Source organism: Botrytis cinerea, chromosome 14 (assembly GCF_000143535.2).
Source record: "Botrytis cinerea B05.10 chromosome 14, complete sequence".
Classification (NCBI taxonomy): Eukaryota; Fungi; Ascomycota; class Leotiomycetes; order Helotiales; family Sclerotiniaceae; genus Botrytis; species Botrytis cinerea.
In genome coordinates this window covers 1,075,897-1,093,098 of record NC_037323.1, presented here as the reverse complement: position 1 = coordinate 1,093,098, position 17,202 = coordinate 1,075,897, and the positions used below count along the sequence as shown (strand labels likewise).

The 17,202-nt window shown below is 44.1% G+C and overlaps 6 protein-coding genes across 7 annotated transcripts; 2 read left to right on the top strand and 4 right to left on the bottom strand.

Annotated features, from left to right (window-relative positions):
* Nucleotides 1-54: 54 nt before the first annotated feature.
* On the top strand, nucleotides 55-2,385 carry BCIN_14g02800 (hypothetical protein). Its single transcript, XM_001551235.2, has 5 exons — nucleotides 55-200; nucleotides 259-286; nucleotides 763-998; nucleotides 1,053-1,317; nucleotides 1,365-2,385. The coding sequence occupies exons 1-5, from the start codon at nucleotides 122-124 to the stop codon at nucleotides 2,356-2,358; spliced, it is 1,602 nt and encodes a 533-aa protein (XP_001551285.1). The 5' UTR covers nucleotides 55-121; the 3' UTR covers nucleotides 2,359-2,385.
* A 507-nt stretch (nucleotides 2,386-2,892) lies between these two features.
* On the bottom strand, nucleotides 2,893-4,234 carry BCIN_14g02790 (hypothetical protein). Its single transcript, XM_001551234.2, has 2 exons — nucleotides 3,422-4,234; nucleotides 2,893-3,245 (listed from the first exon to the last, which is right to left on the bottom strand). Exons 1-2 carry the CDS (start codon nucleotides 3,745-3,747, stop codon nucleotides 3,128-3,130), a joined length of 444 nt encoding a protein of 147 aa, XP_001551284.1. The 5' UTR covers nucleotides 3,748-4,234; the 3' UTR covers nucleotides 2,893-3,127.
* Nucleotides 4,235-4,803: 569 nt separating this feature from the next.
* Nucleotides 4,804-9,855, bottom strand: BCIN_14g02780 (hypothetical protein). 2 transcript variants are annotated; one of them, XM_024697127.1, is made up of 3 exons: nucleotides 9,530-9,855; nucleotides 6,531-9,465; nucleotides 6,305-6,478 (listed from the first exon to the last, which is right to left on the bottom strand). In XM_024697127.1, the coding sequence occupies exons 1-3, from the start codon at nucleotides 9,778-9,780 to the stop codon at nucleotides 6,476-6,478; spliced, it is 3,189 nt and encodes a 1,062-aa protein (XP_024552940.1). In that variant the 5' UTR covers nucleotides 9,781-9,855; the 3' UTR covers nucleotides 6,305-6,475. The 2 variants fall into 2 exon arrangements, with proteins under 2 accessions (XP_024552941.1, XP_024552940.1); XM_024697126.1 differs by having other exon boundaries at nucleotides 4,804-9,465.
* A 273-nt stretch (nucleotides 9,856-10,128) lies between these two features.
* Bcrpa43 lies at nucleotides 10,129-11,238 on the bottom strand. The gene has a single exon (XM_001551231.2). The coding sequence runs from the start codon at nucleotides 11,181-11,183 to the stop codon at nucleotides 10,212-10,214; it is 972 nt and encodes a 323-aa protein (XP_001551281.1). The 5' UTR covers nucleotides 11,184-11,238; the 3' UTR covers nucleotides 10,129-10,211.
* A 119-nt stretch (nucleotides 11,239-11,357) lies between these two features.
* Nucleotides 11,358-12,629, top strand: BCIN_14g02760 (hypothetical protein). The gene is made up of 2 exons (XM_001551230.2): nucleotides 11,358-11,490; nucleotides 11,552-12,629. Exons 1-2 carry the CDS (start codon nucleotides 11,443-11,445, stop codon nucleotides 12,575-12,577), a joined length of 1,074 nt encoding a protein of 357 aa, XP_001551280.1. The 5' UTR covers nucleotides 11,358-11,442; the 3' UTR covers nucleotides 12,578-12,629.
* A 2,663-nt stretch (nucleotides 12,630-15,292) lies between these two features.
* Nucleotides 15,293-17,120, bottom strand: BCIN_14g02750 (hypothetical protein). The gene has a single exon (XM_001551229.2). The coding sequence runs from the start codon at nucleotides 16,986-16,988 to the stop codon at nucleotides 15,420-15,422; it is 1,569 nt and encodes a 522-aa protein (XP_001551279.2). The 5' UTR covers nucleotides 16,989-17,120; the 3' UTR covers nucleotides 15,293-15,419.
* Between the last annotated feature and the right edge of the window lie 82 nt (nucleotides 17,121-17,202).

The window sequence follows — 17,202 nt, the reverse complement described above, 5'->3', positions numbered from 1 at the left end:
TATTAAGATGGCAGGATTCCATGTATGTGCAGCGCTTTATATTGTTTGTTTGCAGTTTCATCCCGCGAGACACGGAATCCTACACGTATCTATCTGAACGCGGGAAAGAGATCTTGAGAAGATGACGACGTTTACGAGAATACCCGATGGAGAGACGCCTTCGATTAGCATTGATGCGTCGAGGCGGTTGTCGAAGATCGGTATGTTTTTGAACGCTGCGCGCGTGCATTCAGAGGAAGTATACTGACTCTGAAATAGACCCTATGATATATGGAGGGTTTATGGAGTGAGTGCTACTTTTTTACATCTTCGAATGTCTGGTATCGTTTGTATACTCGGGGGCATACTTACGAAGACGTGTTTGATCTCTTCTAAAAGTAGAGTCTTCTCTCAATTCGCATGATTTGGGATTAGAATGAGAAGATCTCTGTATGGTGGTACTCGCTGAAAAGCTGAAGCGAGAAGCTATTATGCGGAGTATATTTTGGCTGTATTTCGAGAGAAATCAGATATCAAATAGCAAAGAAGTCAAAAGAGTTATGCGGTGCGAATATTGTCACCCACTGGACATTAGACCTTCTCGAGTGGGAAAGTCTGCGCATATACCACAACCGGTTGGATATGCGATATCATTTTCATACTATTCCATTTAATATCACCGGAAAGTCCCCCATGTCATGAGTTTGTGATCTGGGAGATAAAATGCATATATATCAGCTTGAAGCTATTTCCCCTGCCTGTATACCTGCTCACGCGTAGTAGGCATATGGGCCGTTGCATTTACGGTGGAATATACGATCCTGGAAACCCTCTCTCCGACAAAAACGGTTACCGCACGGATGTCCTCGGCGCGCTTCGCGAACTCGATATTCCAGTGATTCGCTACCCGGGTGGAAATTTCATTGCTACATACCATTGGGAAGATGGCATTGGACCTCGAGAAAATCGACCGGCTCGACCTGAACTTGCCTGGCTAGGAACTGAGACGAATGAATTTGGTATTTGTCCCTCTCTCATCTGTTTGTTTGAGCTGGGCAGCTAACAGTATTCAGGAACTGATGAGTTCATGCATTATCTCAGTGTTCTCTCAGAGGGAAAGGAACAACGAGTCGAGCCCTATTTCTGTCTCAATATGGGAACAGGGACATTGACCGAAGCATTAGCGTGGGTAGAGTATTGCAACGGTACTCGAAATACTCACTATGCCAATCTTCGAAGAAAAAATGGACATGAAGAACCATACAATATCAAGTACTGGGCACTAGGGAATGAAGTTTGGGGACCGTGGCAAGTTGAGCAAATGACTGCTGAAGACTAGTATGTTCACTTTTCCACCCCAAGAAACCAATACTAAATAGGTCCAGTGCCAAAAAAGCCCTCCAATGGTCCAAAGCTCTCCATCTCCTCGACCCATCCCTTCAGCTCATTCTCTGTGGTGAAACAGGTCTCTCCCCCTGGGATCTCACCGTGCTGCTCCCCAACATCCATCACATAACCATGCACAGTATCCACATCTACAGCACCTCATCCAAACATCTCCCCAACGCCCTCTCACCCCTACAAGCAGAAACCGCCATCGAATCCGCCGCCTCCCTCATCCAAATCGCACGCATCCAAGCTAAAATCCCACCCTCGGTACCCGTCCCCAAAATCTGTTTCGACGAATGGAACGTCTGGGATCCATTACGTGCACCCGGAGAAGAGGGAGCCGAGGAAAAATACACTCTGAGTGATGCTCTAGCCGTTGGTGTATGGCTGAATGTTTTTATTCGACAGAGTCGATATGTGGGAATGGCGAATTTGGCTCAGAGCGTCAATGTGATTTCTCCATTGATGACGAGTAAAGATGGGATTATTAAGCAGACGACTTGGTGGCCATTATGGCTGTATAGTAAGTATATGCGCGGATGGACTCTGGGATTACATGTGCGAGGGGGGGCGTACGAAGGGGTTCAGGAACCCAAGTGGCTGGGGAGTGTAGTGGGGGAACAGGGAGGAGCGAGCTGGTTGGATGTGGCGGGAAGCATAGATGAGGATGGAGTTATCAGTTTGTGTGTTGTGAATGTGAGCGAGGAGGAGAGTTTCGAGACGGATTTGTTGGGGGTCAAGGGCGAGGTTGAGGTTTTCACGATCACGGGTGATAATGTCCAGGTGACAAATACGGCGGAGAAGGAAGAAGTAGGTATTAAGGAAAGTAAATGGGATGGGAAGGGCAAATATACGTTTGGAAAACATTCTCTTACGATGTTGAGATGGGCCACGGGAGAGAAAGTCGTGGAAGTCAAGAGGGGCGAGGGAGAGAGGTTGGATACGAGAAAGTTGGCATGGGCGGGTGATAGAGAACTTGAGAGAGACTAAGTATGTTATAGAAATATAATTGTTAAAGAAAATTTGTGTGATTCTAACAGGCTATTGGTTAATAACTGGTGCCAGTATCGTCGATCATGTAGATCAAGTGTTTTATTTACTGTTCGACTTTTTTTTCCCCCAATCTGTTATTAGAATCAATTCTATAAAAATTAAAGATTGAAAGAGACACTTGATCTATACAATCAACGGCATGCTAGTCTAGTCCCCTCCAATTATCCACACCTGAAAAGTCATAAGGTTTTCCAACTTCCAAGCATTGTCTCGCAGTCTTATCTTTTTTCGCTCTAACTCTAAAAGTCCTTTTTCTTAAAATTTACACAAATAGTATCAAAACACAATCAATAGCCTGAGAGGTCTACATACCAGTTCCCAGCGAAATCATTCTATTAATCCACTAGATGATCCGACTGAAATGTCTAATCCAACTTCATGAACTCTTGCAATCTTGACAAGTGAATCTTTGGAATGAAATGACATGTTCAATTAGTAGTAGTATCATGGCCCAAATTACACGACCGGCTTTGTATATATAATATCTAATCAGCCATTTATTTAAGGATAATATGACTCCATTGCAGGTCAGTAATCCACCCATGTAACAAACCTCCCATTAACTCACACAACCAAGATTTTCCGATGATATATTCAGCACCGCATCTCTATGACAATCTCGCCTCTACTTCCACATCCACTTCCCTCCAAATACCAACCGTCTACTACAAATCCACCACAATCTAATACTGGCCCTCATCTCTCATCACAGAACGCCAGCAACTACCACAGCTCCCGCCGCCACCAAAGCCACTCTCCCAGCATTACACAATCCGCAGGAAGCACCCGCAATCTCTGTTCCTCCCGCAAGAATAGGTTCATGCCTAGTCAGCTCAAGTTAGTATCTACTTCTCTCTATTTCTCACTAACATCATCCGAGCCCCCACTTCCCACTTCCCCTTTCCCCTCAATCCCTCAAAACAAACCCCAATAACCCCAGCCCAGCAATCCATCTCCAATCCAAGTGCTCGCTCCCAAATAACAAAAAGAATACACATACCATCCGCAATGAACAAAAGTCTGCAACGTAACACAACTCCAATACGTAGTCAGATGATATTTTTCCTGAAGTTGAATTTCTTCTGCACTGGGCGCGGCTGTGATTGAAGGGTCTTCTTCACTTGTTTCGCTCGGTCTAGAAGCTTGAAATCCCTCTCGAGGATTTCCATTCCTCCAATCTTTCCGAATCAAGAATGGAGTGGATGATAGTGATGGCGATGCAGAAATAGTGGTTGTAGCCGCGAGAACCGGAGTAGGCGCCAAAAATAACAAAGCAATAATGACTGGCAAGAAACTCAAGACTACGAGCAGGGAGATAATTTTCATCTTTCTTCGAGTGATCTGGGACACAAACTCGATCTACCTCGTACTATCTGCACTTCAAAAAGTCCAAACTTTCAAACTGACTCGAAGGCAACCTCGGACTAGGGGTATTTCTTAAATATACAATCGTTGCACAATCAACCTTCCGATTCAGAGATCGAAACGTCGAGAAATAGAACGTAACTTCGAGGGCTGAGTATGCGAAACGAGATGAGAGGCAGGTTTCTTTGTGTAAATACAAATGATGACTGGCGGGGTAGAACCCGTATATATGCGGCGCGGGGGTGATATGGTGGCTCTCTGGAAGCAGATGTATTGGACCGACTGTTAAGAATAGGGAAATATGTATTTTGAATATGAGAATAAGTGATAAATAAAACTTGCATCAAAAGACATTCATGATTTTATATATGAGTATGTATCCAAAAGCATCGGAAAAGATATTGTGACAAGAAATGTATATTCGCAGTATTGTATGAGATGTAAGATCACACGTGTTTGGCATAACAAAGATGTCTAAAACTCATACTTGCGAATCAATGTATCTATCACTGAGTCAGCCTTTCCCATCGTGAAATCAAGAAATATAACATCAAAGAAAATGAGTCGAGTAGGGTAGAAACAGTTCCAGAAGAAAAATCATAAGCCCTATCAGCAATCAAGAACGATCGAGAGCCAATGCATTGCTCTTGGCCGAACACCCATTAAACGAGGTCTCACGTACATCAAGAATAAGATGAAACGAAACAACAAGAATTCCATACAACTATATTGGAAACCAAAAGAACTTTGTTGAATGAATTATCTGAGTAGGTTTGATAACGGAAGGGAAGGTCAAGGAGGAACATGACTCCTAAAATATTGGAAAGAGAAGATTAGAAGAAGGTATTGGCGATGAATACACGCGACGCCTTTGTGCACTTGCCATGAGACACAACCGATCCGCATATGCTTCCACAACAACCAACTAGAAAGTAAAGTGAAGTCTGAAATAAACACATTTCTAAAGGCCCAGAGACAGCAAAAAATATATCAAGAATGATTATCTGTTATTGTATTTATTTTTTTACAGCTACCTGTTGTGCTTCACTATTCTGCTAACTGCTGCTAACTGCTGCATAATACTCTGCTACTTATCTCTTTACAAATAATGTTTGCCAAAATTAGCACACCACTTGAAATTGATCTTGGCATTGACTCTCCGGTGTCTAACATGCTCAGAATCTTTTTCTGGAAGTTTTGGTGTTCAGAGAAGTGTTTGTTGTACCCCCCAAGCCATTACTCCCTTGTCTCTTTAATCCTCTCAAATTGCTCTTTGTCTTTGCTCCCCATCCTGCCTCAAAATCTTCATCCCTGTTTGAGCCATTGCCGTTCAATTTCTCCTTTTCAGGTTCGGGCTCTACGTCGCTTGAAAGGGTCAGATCCATGTATTGCGAATTTTGGGGTATTTTGGATGTTTTAGGCGTGGTTTGATCTTCTTCGTCAGAAGAAGGATCAAATGCAGCAATGGTCTTCTTTGATTTAATTCCAGTTCCCTTTGGTTCAAGCTTAGCTTTCACCTGCAGTATATCCGACTCTGAGTCTGAATCATCAAATGCCACCAACGGTTTCTTACTCTTATCATCTACCGGGATTGCTGAAGACTGTGTATCGTCGAATGCTGCCAATGTCTTTCTCTTCTCAGCAACACCCTGCGGGTTTTTTGGTAGAGGTTGCGAAGCGTTCTCCTCAGGCTTCCTCAAAGACTGGGAAGGCTGGCTCAGAAACTCTTCAACAGTGGGAAAATTGTCCGATGAAGGTGCAGCCATATTGTCGTTCTCGTTAGGTTTGCTAGATGAATTGGATCGGCGTGGAGGGAGTTCAGGCTCATCACCATCATGTGCTGTCAAATCCATTGCTGCATCACCTGCTTTGACGTCATGAAGTTCCTGGTTTCGCATGTTTTCAAAACTGAAATCTGGCTGCCGTCCATGGTCAGTGACCAAACTTGCAAATGATGATTGCCCCGATAACTTTGGGTCCGCTGCTCTACAATCTACCTCAATCGTGTCAAGTGTTTGGTCTGTCTCAACTGGACTGGGCGTATTTCTTCGTGGCTGAAGGGCTTCCCACGATGCCTGTGCCTTATCGACATTAATTTTCTTGGTAATTTGCTTGGTGTGAATGTTGGGTACATTTGAAGTTGCCTGTGGCACTCCAGTTGTTAAGTCCTTCTGGATAGTTGGTTCAGATTCGATATTTGTAATCACTTCTGGTGTGTCATGGTTTAAAATACTTGAAGGTTCTTGGGATCCTACGGTGTGCCAAATCGATTGTTGCCTGTCAGGAGAAGTGATTGACTGTGGTTGTTGGATCGGTGAGCTCGAGCCGAAACCATTGAATTTTGGTGAAAAAGAGGTTTCATCAATTTCATTCATTAGTTCTGTTCTCATTTCATCGTTCTTCAGCGCTTCATCACCCCTTTCTAAGTTCTTGAGAGCAAAATCTCGAACTATGGAGGAGGGCACATTAGAGCGAAAACCAGCCTCATTGATAATATGTGAAATATTCTCCTTAGCACTATCAGTGATTGATTGCGGCAATGCTCCAGTTTGCAGATACTCTAGCTTCGAGTTACGTGGTGTGCTGATTATGTCTGCAGTTTCCCTGGGGACTGGTGGGTCTGTGTCATAATACTGCGTCTCTGTGACATGGGAGCATTGTGTTTCATCTATATTTTCGTTGCTTAAAGTCACTGATTCATCAGTCGCCATGCCATTTTTAGAGATTTCGGTAGACAGGCTTACTGGGGCAGGGGCGACAATCTTCGGTTCGACAAGCTCGTAGAAGGTGATATCCATTTCTCCATTGTCCTCTCCCTCTTCGTCCTCTTCTTCATTAGGCATTTCAAACTTTCCCCAAATTCTTTCTCCGTTTTCATCGTAATTCTTCACTGGATAATCTCTGTCTCTTCTTGCCAAAGAAACTGTGATATTGCCGTTATCGTCAATGGACAGAACGGAGGCTGTGCGATAAGCTGAAATCTGTGGTTGCCATTTTGTAGATTCGTCCATAAGCATTTGCTTGAAAGCAATGATCATCCCTGATTGTACCGTATTTAATTCTAGATTTGGCAGAGTAGCTGGATCTTCTGGGAGTTCGACTAGATCAGGGGTTTCTTGAATAACATCTTCCAAATCAGCCCTGAGCTCCACACTCTCGATCTGTCTTGCTGGCGGCTCCGTCGATTGTGTCTCCGCAACATCTTCCTCGTAGCTTAGCTGGTATGATTCGTCAAAATACTCTTCCTGTGCTTCAGAGTAGTTTTGCTTTCCATTGCGTCGCTTTCGCTTCTTTGAACCTTGTGAATCTTCATTGTGCCCTTGGTCCTGGTTCTTCCTCTTGCCACCTCTATGATTTTGCTGCTGAGGATCCCATCGTTGAACGAATGGAAACGGAGGCTCACTTAATGCAACGCCTTCTTGACAACATTCGACCGCTCGATAGACAGAAACCTTATCTCTCCACCCATCGTTATCAAGAGCGAGGACATCAGTCTCCTGAGCAAGAACTTCTTCAGGCGGATTGACAGCTTTAGAAACACGAACATCTTTCATCAAGTCATTACGAAGCTTGTCCTCGTCCTTCTTCGTCTTAGGGTTCTTCATACCAAGCGCACCAAACAATAATCGACGGCCGGCACCGACGTCCAATTTCGCTCGTCGTGATTTGCCTAGTTGATTTGCACTTGTTGGCGCGGAGTCGGAATCCTCCTGTGAATCCACATTGGCGATATCAGAATTTTCAGTAGGGTTCTTCGATACATCTTTACCAGTTTTATGAGCACCGCTTACCATTTCGGGAACATCGACATCCATAGTATCAACTACAGTTTTACCAGTTGTTGGAGACACCTCGATACCACCGGATGCAAGAGACGCCAGCAATTCACGTCTTCGAGCCTCAAACTCATCGGCTTCAAAGAGTGCTCTTTTAGCTCCATTCTGAATTTTTTCAGAGTTGGCGTTGGATCTCAAGACTGCTAGTGCGGCAGATGCGTCTTCAGGAGAAGTGCTGTCATTGACTTCTAGCTGATTAAATTCAGATGTTTTAGTGTCCTCTGGAAGAATGCCTTGCTCTTTAAGCTTGGCAAGAGCGATGCCTTGTTTACGTCGTTGATTCCTGGAGTGCGTTGCCTTTTTTCCCTGTCTAGGAGGCACGGGAACTCGTGTTTTTGGAACAAATTTGTCGGTAGATGGGCTAGGCTCTAACTTAGCAGCTTCAAATACTGGCGGGGCCTGTTTACTCGACTTGACTTCCGGTGCTTCGTCATCACTCGAGGAATCGCTATCGCTATCATTGTCGCTATCACTGTCGCTATCAGACGATGAGGATGATGCGTCGGCAGCCTCACTAGAATCGTCTCCGCTAGACGAATCATCGCTATCATCACTACTGCTGCTTGAATCGGCTTCGGAGGACGAATCTGATGAATCATCACTATCAATAGATATTTCATCATCATTCGACTTAAGATCTATTGCTGGTTTGGAGGAAAGTCCGCTTTTCAAATCTCTACCTGCAAAAGTGGTAACATTACTAGTAGAAACGGCTGTGGGACTGGTTTCAAATTTAGTATGTCTTGGCTTTGAGTCAGGAGCACCCTCCATAGCTTCAGCCATGTAAGATAATGCTTTGCCTGAAGTAATTGAACCTGGCGGTAAACCATGCTGATCATAGTGTTGAAGTAACGCGTCTTCCTCCTCCTCCTCCGAGCTAGATTCTTCATCGTCTAAATCCATCTTATTGGTTGATGCTGGACCATTTTGCTTGGATGCAATTCCTGCTTCACTGCGTTTAGAGGTTTGTGCTTTAGATGAGGCCTTCGGTAACTTGGAATGACTAGAAGATGATTGTAAGATAGAGCTTTTCGGCTTAGCAGGAACGTATCCTCGAACCAGAGCTTCATAGGCGTGGGATATGTCTCCATCAGAACCTTTTAAAACAAAGTTGACAACGGACATGGAGGCATTGGGAAAAGCAGTATGCAATTTACAAATTTTTGCCCTTGTTGATGGGTTCTTGACACTTGAAAGGACAGCCTGGTCGGCTGCGGATAGCTCGTCAACATTGCCCGGGGTTTCCGTTTCAATGTCGGGAGCGGTCGAGTTTGGCTGGTCATCTTGAAACCCCTCAAAATCTTCCTCTTCATTCTCCTCATCTTCTGAATTTTGCTCCCCCAATCCTGGCTCAAAGTCTTCGTCGTCTTCTTCGTCATCATCTTCAAAATCTGCATGAAGGACGAGTTGTCGGTCGTTTGTATTCTCAACGTCCTCATCGCTCTCTTTATCGTCATCCTCAAAATCTGCATGAATAACCAATTGTCGGCTTTCTGTATCCTCGACTTCCTCGTCGCTTTCTTCCTCATCCTCGTAATTGTCTGCATTTGGATCAAAATCATCGTCGTCTTCATCGTCTTCATCTTCGTCAGCTTCTGGTCGGAAAGTAATCCTTTTGGCTGCTGGCTCAGCATCTTCTGAATCCTCTGGATCCTCATCTTCATCGATTGTTATTCTGCGTCGTTTGCGAGGGGGAATATCAATTGCTGGGCGATTTATTGGCCTCCTTAACATAGGTCTTCCAAACGCGACACCATCAACCAAATGTCTCCCATCCGCCGAAATTTGATGTCTTCCAGATATTCTTCGCGCTCGCAAATCGTTAGTAAGAAGTGGGCGAATGCTAAAGGGAGGCATATTAGTATATGTTTCTCGCAAATGTGTAACAGATGCTAGATAAAACTTACATTACTTCATCTTCTTCCTTCATTACTTTATCAACAGGCTGAAAATGTAAACACTCATAATTAAGCCCTTCCTTCCCCTTCACCTCAACAGCATAATCCTCCATCCCCCATTCTGTAGATTCGATGGGAATTACATCATTAACTTCATTTAGTAATTCTGACACTGTAGGTGCGGATGTTGAGGTGTTGACATCCCAGATAATGGGACAGTCAGGAAGATTGTGCCTGCGCACATTCAAACGTAGTCTCATGTCGACGATGAGGAATGTAAATCGACCCAACCCGTTTGAAGCCTCCAAGACCTACCTAGCTAGGAAATGCAATGCAGAGAAGGTGTGGGGAAGAAAGCACGGCGTTAGACGCGAAAATAGTTTCGCGAACTCCAAAAATAAAAAAGAAGGTACGGGCAATCACGTGGCAGACTTGTACAAATATTATTTCCCGGTGATATTTCTCCTGGTGAGCTTGACGGACACGAATTGCACGGAAGTCCCGTTCTAGGTTTGTTTCTGGTCTCTTTAAACGAGCCATTTGATATCAAGAAACTTACATGCTGTACAAATTTCAGGACTTGTATCAACTGGCAAATGCACACCGAGTGCTTCACGCGTGAATTTTAGCTAAGATAATATCATTAAGAACCCTGGTATCCACTAACGCCATATAATACTCAGAGAACACCTCAATCTCTTCGTCTGTGTTTCTTCCCTGTGTCCACTTCCGTGGCAGAGGGCTCAGCGGTTACTCCTAAGCTAGTTGCACCAAGAGCTTTTGCACCACCAAGACGTCTACCAGCACTGTCTTTATTTCCAACCCTGTCCTGTTCGGTTTCCAACAATCGCATCTCAGCCTCCTCGTCTAACATCGTTCCATCAATTGTCAAGAACCCTCTCTCCTTATCATGATTTGATTCAATCTCCTTGACTCGGAATTTCACGGTGCCTTCAATTTTCTTGCCCTCTCCATCCACATAATAGCCAATTCCATCTTCAGCGTATGTTGCGCCTTCTTCAGCTTCGGCTTCCGCATCCTTCTCTTGGTCCTCTACACCGACCCATCTCCATTCTTTTGGCAATCTTGCCCTCTCGATACTTGCATTGAAAAGATTCCAACAGACTAAGCCCAGATGCCCTTCATTTTGCAAATTGATATAACCCTCTAACCAAGCTCCCTTTTCCGGTTTGAAGAGTAGAAACTCAGCAGTCACCCAAGCCCAACTCACCGCATATTCGTCCAAGTTTTGTAAGAGGGTAGAATCTCCATCGTTACCAAAGGCTTTTTCGGCAAATCGTGGGTTGCTGTAGGAAAGAATAACTCCGTTGAATGGAGGATAATATGTGAGAATGAGTGGAGAAAGGTGTTCGGCGCATAAACCTTCGAGAGGAAATTTCTGAGATACTGGTGCTAAGGGCAAAAAGATGGAGGATGTCTGTAAATGGAATGGCGATACTTCAGCTGGTGGTTGTATCGAGGAGGAGCTTAGTGTCGCCGTCTTTTCGGATCTGTGTTTCTTCGATCGATGTCCTTCTTCCCCATTCTCACGTTTTCGTTTCTTTTCGCTGTCTATTGATTTGTGCTTCTTTTCCGACTTGCTCTTATGCTTTTTGGGAGAAGCCCCGGCAATTGTTGATTGTGAAGGCATTTCAATTGACATTCTGTGGATATTGACTATCAAGGCTATTGATTTTTTTTCGTGAACGTCCTCCCCCAGAAACTTTTACTGCGGCCGCTAGCGTGCTCAGATAAGATAAGCCTTTTGTCGCAAACAAAGGATAAGTGGCTTTACTCTTGCCGATTGGGATACATTTCCAATATACAAACTACACAAGGGACTACAGTTTTTCTCTTCTTTTGCAAGTTCATGTCTTGCATATCCTGAAAATACATTAACGGAGAGGGCAGAGTTCTAAGAGATGTCTAATAATCTTCTTTCTTTAGCTGGCTGGACCTTCCTCCCTAATGTAAGTTGTCCCCTAATACAAATATGCAATTCATATAATGCTTCCTAACACGACGCTCTAGTTGGTTACGGGTTGGGTTCAAACTTTATGGTACGGACTGACAATACGTGTCGGTGACCCAAAGCCTCAACCTGGTTCCCCAAAATGGGTCCTACATCGCCGGCGCATAAACATATTGGTCATATCTACGTATCTCCTGTACACAATCTACGAAGCCGACTGGGACATTCGCAAAGCAAGAGACTTCTACCAAGATCTAGGAGTTCCTCATTCGGCGACTGAACGAGAAATCAAATCAAGATTCAGGCGGCTGGCAGCCATTCATCATCCTGACAAAGTTTCATCATCTTCCCCTTCCTCCGAAGGTTACTTTGTCCATCTCAAATTGGCACAAGACACACTTCTTAACCCCGCGAAACGATTTGCATACGAAAGATTCGGACCAGAAGTGATAGGGTGGCAACATTGTTCAACAATCAGAGACTACCTTGCCCATGGCATGCAGACGATCGCTCCTTATTATGGCATCGCTGGAGTATTCATGTATGGACTGAGCCTTGCCGGCTATTTAGACTGGGGCAAATACTGGCGCTGGATCACCATAATCATGCTCTGCGTATTTGAATTACACACAGTTTCGCGCCCACACTTCCCTGTTGTTGCAACGAACATGATAAATCCAATCCTCGCGACATTCACATCACATCCGCCATATCTTCCATTTCAATTAATACAACTCGCTCGAAAAGCGAGTCTCACATTATACATTGCGTTTTCCCAGCTTGGCCCGTTATTACAACCACCCACAGCTCCACAAAACGGAAATCCAGAAACTGTGCTGAAGCAGCAACTTGATCGATTAGAACAAGTTGCAAAAGCTGCAGATGTCGATGCGTCTCGACTTCACGCATTAGAAATGATTCCATTCGCCAATGATCCACAAGCGATGAACGATGTAAAGGGGAAAGTCAAAGAATGGCTTGTACAAAACACCATTAGGTCCGATCCGGAGGTCAGAGATGCAATGGGGACTGTATTGAAGAGTAGAAGAACGGATGCCCCAGCCGGCGCAAGGGGTAACCGATAAACTCACATCGGGCTGGTGTTTATCTAATAAATAAAGTTCACGGTACATATTTTTAAACCCGGGTCCACAAAAGTTTCGAATGCCATGTTTTTCTTGCTTACACTTGTTCTTTTTTTTTCCCTTCTACATGTTTCCAAGTTGAGCCGGAATACTACCTTCTTTTTCTCAACGTCGTCGGCCGAGATCCCCCTTCCTACTCAAGCGAGTGGATCCTCTGCAAGTTATGCATATCTACCCCCTTACCTCATCATCTTATGATCTTTTTTTGTTGCACATCTACTCAAGCCGCACCTACATTAGGTCTTCATTACATGGCTTTATATGACTGCCACGTTTTTTTCATGTTGACAAAGGGCACCTATCACTTGGTCTGTTAAAAATTTGTTGCACGTCGTAACAGGGTCAAGGGTCATCCCGTTATTACTCTAGTCGCATATGCCGGTAGCCTTGCTTTGTTTTAAGTGAGATGATCTGTCCCTATTTTTGTTGTTGCCTGTCTACCTCTGCCGTGTCCACGTGGCTGGCCACCCCTGTGCTTAAAACTCGCTTGACAATGATGTCGTTGTACTAGTTTATTTTCTTGAATTTAGTATTATGGTTTCCGATTTGTGCGTTGTCTTTTTGTTGACAGGGGAACAAATCCCAGAATAGGTTCTTTTGATGTATGCCTACCTCCGTGTTTAGATATCTTGAGCTGTCTTCAATCAGAATGGGACAAGGTGCGGACTGATTAAAGTGTTAAGCTCATCGACTGCTACAGTTGCAATCGTTTTTTATTCCAGAGCTCTTACCAATTTCCAGTCCAATTGAGCCAGGTGATAAGCTTGATAAACATTGTGCCCATCGGTGCCCATCGACGTAAATGTAGTTTTTGATATCCATGTATACTAAAGGGAATTCACAAACTGATTTCAATCAGATCTTGACCTTTCCTGCTAGAACCGTAGAGACTTGGAAGTATGCCTAACCCGACATGATGATATGAATGAAAGTGTGAAAGCAGTTCAAACTCCAGTCCAGTTCAGTTCGCACTATCTAAAAATGAACGACAATGCAGTTTGTGGCTAACACTATGTTAGGACCACCGGAAATGCAGTAGTCCAATGCTGGTATGGATTAAAGCCGAAACTTCAGCAAGCCCTTCATTTAGAATAATTGGCCCCTGTAACTCATTGACAGGCTTGCAATTTCCATTTTCTCAGAAACCACTCTTGAATCCCCACTCAAGTTAGTCTAACCACACCAAGCTCCTCATAACTTTCTAGCCCCCTCCCCCTCCCTTCATATTTAGTCACTGAATCTAGCTCGTTTTCCACGCTACCTGCTATGTCCCCTCCTATTGCGGCGCAGGCCCATTATCCCCCTTATTGATCTTTGTCCTCCCAAACCATCCACGAAGACCGGTCTCAAAATCATATCGTCACTTGATATATGTCCTGTCTGGTTCAAAACTGAAGGAGCCGAGATATGCACTAAATCTACAATCTCATCGCCTCTCTTGTGAACTCCAATGAGATCGGGAAGGCAAAACAAACTTTTGTTTCAGAGCTTATGAAAAGCAGATAATTTGGAATTTGTGTTAGTTATACAGGAGTTCGTAGATCCTAAGAGGTATTCAAAGGGGTTTTGATTTTTGAGTGCCAGACTGATGTAGAATTACTGCCCAAAATACCAAAGCACGCTACATGAATCATATAGGTCATCTTTCCAACTCAAAACTAATATCTTCATATTGGATTTGATCGGAGAAAAGATAATTCCACAAGGCAATACTAATGCTAAAACGAGATACTTGTTAACTAGATCAAGTAATGAGGTTGGTCGATTCGAAGACAAGACGACGAAGCAGAGTGTTGTTTGGTTTTTCCTAGTATGTAAAGATTAGGAAGCATGTTTGTAGTATGTTGCAGTGACCTCATAGAGCCTACTAATGATCAGCATTTAGCTGGGGATCTCGGGGACGGGGGTTCGATAACTCTCAGCGATTTCATTATGGATGATGTGTACATCGATGGAGTAGAGTGTGTAATTTGGGAAGGATTATGTCGTATTCTATTATATATTAATATCGACCTACTGAGCATCCATCTACTCTCTGTTTCTCGTATCTAATCTCATATCCGCCCCTATTATACCTTACAATTCTCATTTCTCAACCCCAACATTCTTTAACTCATTCCAGCAACAATTAAACCCACCATTTCATATCCTATCCTATCTAACCCCCGCTCATTACATTACCACAACAAGTACATATGACTCATTCCACATTCTTCATACATTCTATATTCGCAACTTGCTTTATGTGTTTGACCCGCGCTTTTAGCATCACTTCTACACCAAGCAATTGTAGAGTATTCTTTGCGACGTGTAGAATTAATAGTTTAGAAGATGAGTAGTGAGGAATGGAATTACAAATTTTAGAATGAGATATGTATCCATGTTTGTAGACAGTAGTGAGAGAATCAGAGAAGTTAAATGGGTTGATCGAATGGCGTGTCGTTTGTGGGTGCGGAATACGGGGGAGGTGGGGACGCGGAGGGTAAAGTATCAAATGTGAGTATGGTGATTGATATGAGAATCATGGTTTAACGACGTGGAGTAAATGAATTAGGGGATATTTCTTGAGCATTAAAGTGCAATAACAGAGTTGATGAGTCTAATGCTATGCATCATAAAACAGTATCTTACTTGACTTTGTTCAGAAAATTAATTAAAAAAGTATATGATTTTACAGATGATTTACAGGTGTGACTATACATTATCTTCTAGACCGAACTTTTATCATATCTACTCTACTCTCCATAGGTATATGGCTATCTATACAACCCCCCCTCCCCTACTATACGATAGACTCTGCATCTCTAGTCAGAGGATCACCAATTGCCCTTGATTGAGAATTGACCGCCCTTTCTCCTGCATTTTTTGCATTGGATTCTGTTATTAGACCTCCAGTCCAGATTAAACATGGAATAGCACCAGCCAAACTGAATAATCCCAATGACAAGGCCATTGTGCCCCATCCTGCAGAGTCTTCAACATAACCTGCCCAGATTGGACCAATGAGAGTACCAGCCGCAAAAGCGGTGACAAAGAGACCATACGCTTGTGCATATGCTCCGTTCTTTCCAAATCGACCAGGCATCTGCTTCTCCTTGGCTTCGACAATATATGTAATCTCGGCCATTATCCCTGGCATGACACATGCCAAGGATACACCGATGAGCGCCAGTAGTGCGCATAGTAGAACTTTCTGCTTTAAGGAATTATGCGTAACGAGTCGTAGGAGAATCCAAAACGGAGTTGCAAAAACAAATCCTGCAACACATGGCCAACGTGGGCCATAGCGATCACATGCCCAACCAACAGCAGGTGCCGCGAAACCGGGAACCATCAGAGCAAGAAAGATCAATCCTGCACCAACAGAATTCCAGTGAAAAGTATCTTGAACGAATAGGGGAATAACACTGTCAAATGATGACATCAGAGATGCTTGAACCACACAGCCCCAGAGTCCAGCACAGAGCCTTCTAGACTTCAAAAGGGTGAACGTTGCAGGCCATTTACTGATCTGTGGGGGACTAATTGGCGCAGCTTCGGTAGTTGCTGAGGGGTTGCTTTGTGCTACCTTCTCCTCATCCGTGTTTGTAATGTGCTCATTCCGCGCATCTGTAACAACGGCATCCTCATCGCGATTGGGAGAGGTTGATGAACCTGAACTGCTGCCAGAATTGGCGACTTCATCGTCCAACCATTGTCGAGCAATTTTCTTCTCGATCAATACTAAGCGAAGAATAATATCCAAGACTAATAATCCAAAAGCCATGTAGAAAACGGCATAATATCCAGCTTTCTCATACACGATTCCTCCCAACAAGGGAGCTACTAGAATCCCAAGAGTCATACTCAAGCTCACATAACCTAATGTTTCTCCAATTTCGGCTTGTCCAACGGTATCGACCAACAAGGCTAGTCCCACGGTCCACACAATGGCGGCACTCAGCCCTCCGAATATGCGTCCCACAATCAACAATGCGACCGAGTTTGCCAGGCACAGCATGACTGTAGAACCAACCATGGCGACCAAGCCTATCAGTAGTGGCAGACGCCTTGATGACGAGTGGTCTGCGTACCATCCTGAAATTGGGCTTCCTACGAATAATGCTGCGCCGTAAACTGCTAGTAACACAGATACCCAGCTCTGGACCTGAGATTCAGGCACACCCGCGCGCGAGGTGAGTGAGAAAGGCACGACCGGTACGATGATTCCGTAAAGAAAGATATCTGTAAATACTGCGATACATATTGTAGAGAGGATAAATAAGTTCGAGGATCGAAGTTTTAGTAGATAAGGTGGCGGCGTAGAACGGTCGACTCTCCTGCCTGAGATGAAGTTTTGTAGATGGCCCATATTCTAAATTCGAAGACGAGATTCTGACATGCTGTACAACCTTCAGCGATCTCTCGCGACACGGTTACCTATATATCTCATAGGTAATAGCAAAAATCGCCATCAGGAGAGCGAGTCGACGAGTGACATTCCATTGAACTCCGTACAGTGGGTAAAAAAAGACGACGGAGTTCGGAATAGCTCGCTAACCAAGTTGGAACTTTTTACGAGCGTC

Coding starts and splice junctions, on each gene's coding strand:
- BCIN_14g02800 (XM_001551235.2), top strand. CDS start 122: ATGACGACGTTTACGAGAATACCCGATGGAGAGACGCCTTCGATTAGC. Junction 287..762: donor ATATATGGAGGGTTTATGGA/GTGAGTGCTACT, acceptor CACGCGTAGTAG/GCATATGGGCCGTTGCATTT. Junction 1,318..1,364: donor CAAATGACTGCTGAAGACTA/GTATGTTCACTT, acceptor AAATAGGTCCAG/TGCCAAAAAAGCCCTCCAAT.
- BCIN_14g02790 (XM_001551234.2), bottom strand. CDS start 3,747: ATGAAAATTATCTCCCTGCTCGTAGTCTTGAGTTTCTTGCCAGTCATT. Junction 3,246..3,421: donor ACTTTTGTTCATTGCGGATG/GTATGTGTATTC, acceptor TGAGCTGACTAG/GCATGAACCTATTCTTGCGG.
- BCIN_14g02780 (XM_024697126.1), bottom strand. CDS start 9,780: ATGAGACTACGTTTGAATGTGCGCAGGCACAATCTTCCTGACTGTCCC. Junction 9,466..9,529: donor AAGGAAGAAGATGAAGTAAT/GTAAGTTTTATC, acceptor GCCTCCCTTTAG/CATTCGCCCACTTCTTACTA.
- Bcrpa43 (XM_001551231.2), bottom strand. CDS start 11,183: ATGTCAATTGAAATGCCTTCACAATCAACAATTGCCGGGGCTTCTCCC.
- BCIN_14g02760 (XM_001551230.2), top strand. CDS start 11,443: ATGTCTAATAATCTTCTTTCTTTAGCTGGCTGGACCTTCCTCCCTAAT. Junction 11,491..11,551: donor GCTGGACCTTCCTCCCTAAT/GTAAGTTGTCCC, acceptor ACGACGCTCTAG/TTGGTTACGGGTTGGGTTCA.
- BCIN_14g02750 (XM_001551229.2), bottom strand. CDS start 16,988: ATGGGCCATCTACAAAACTTCATCTCAGGCAGGAGAGTCGACCGTTCT.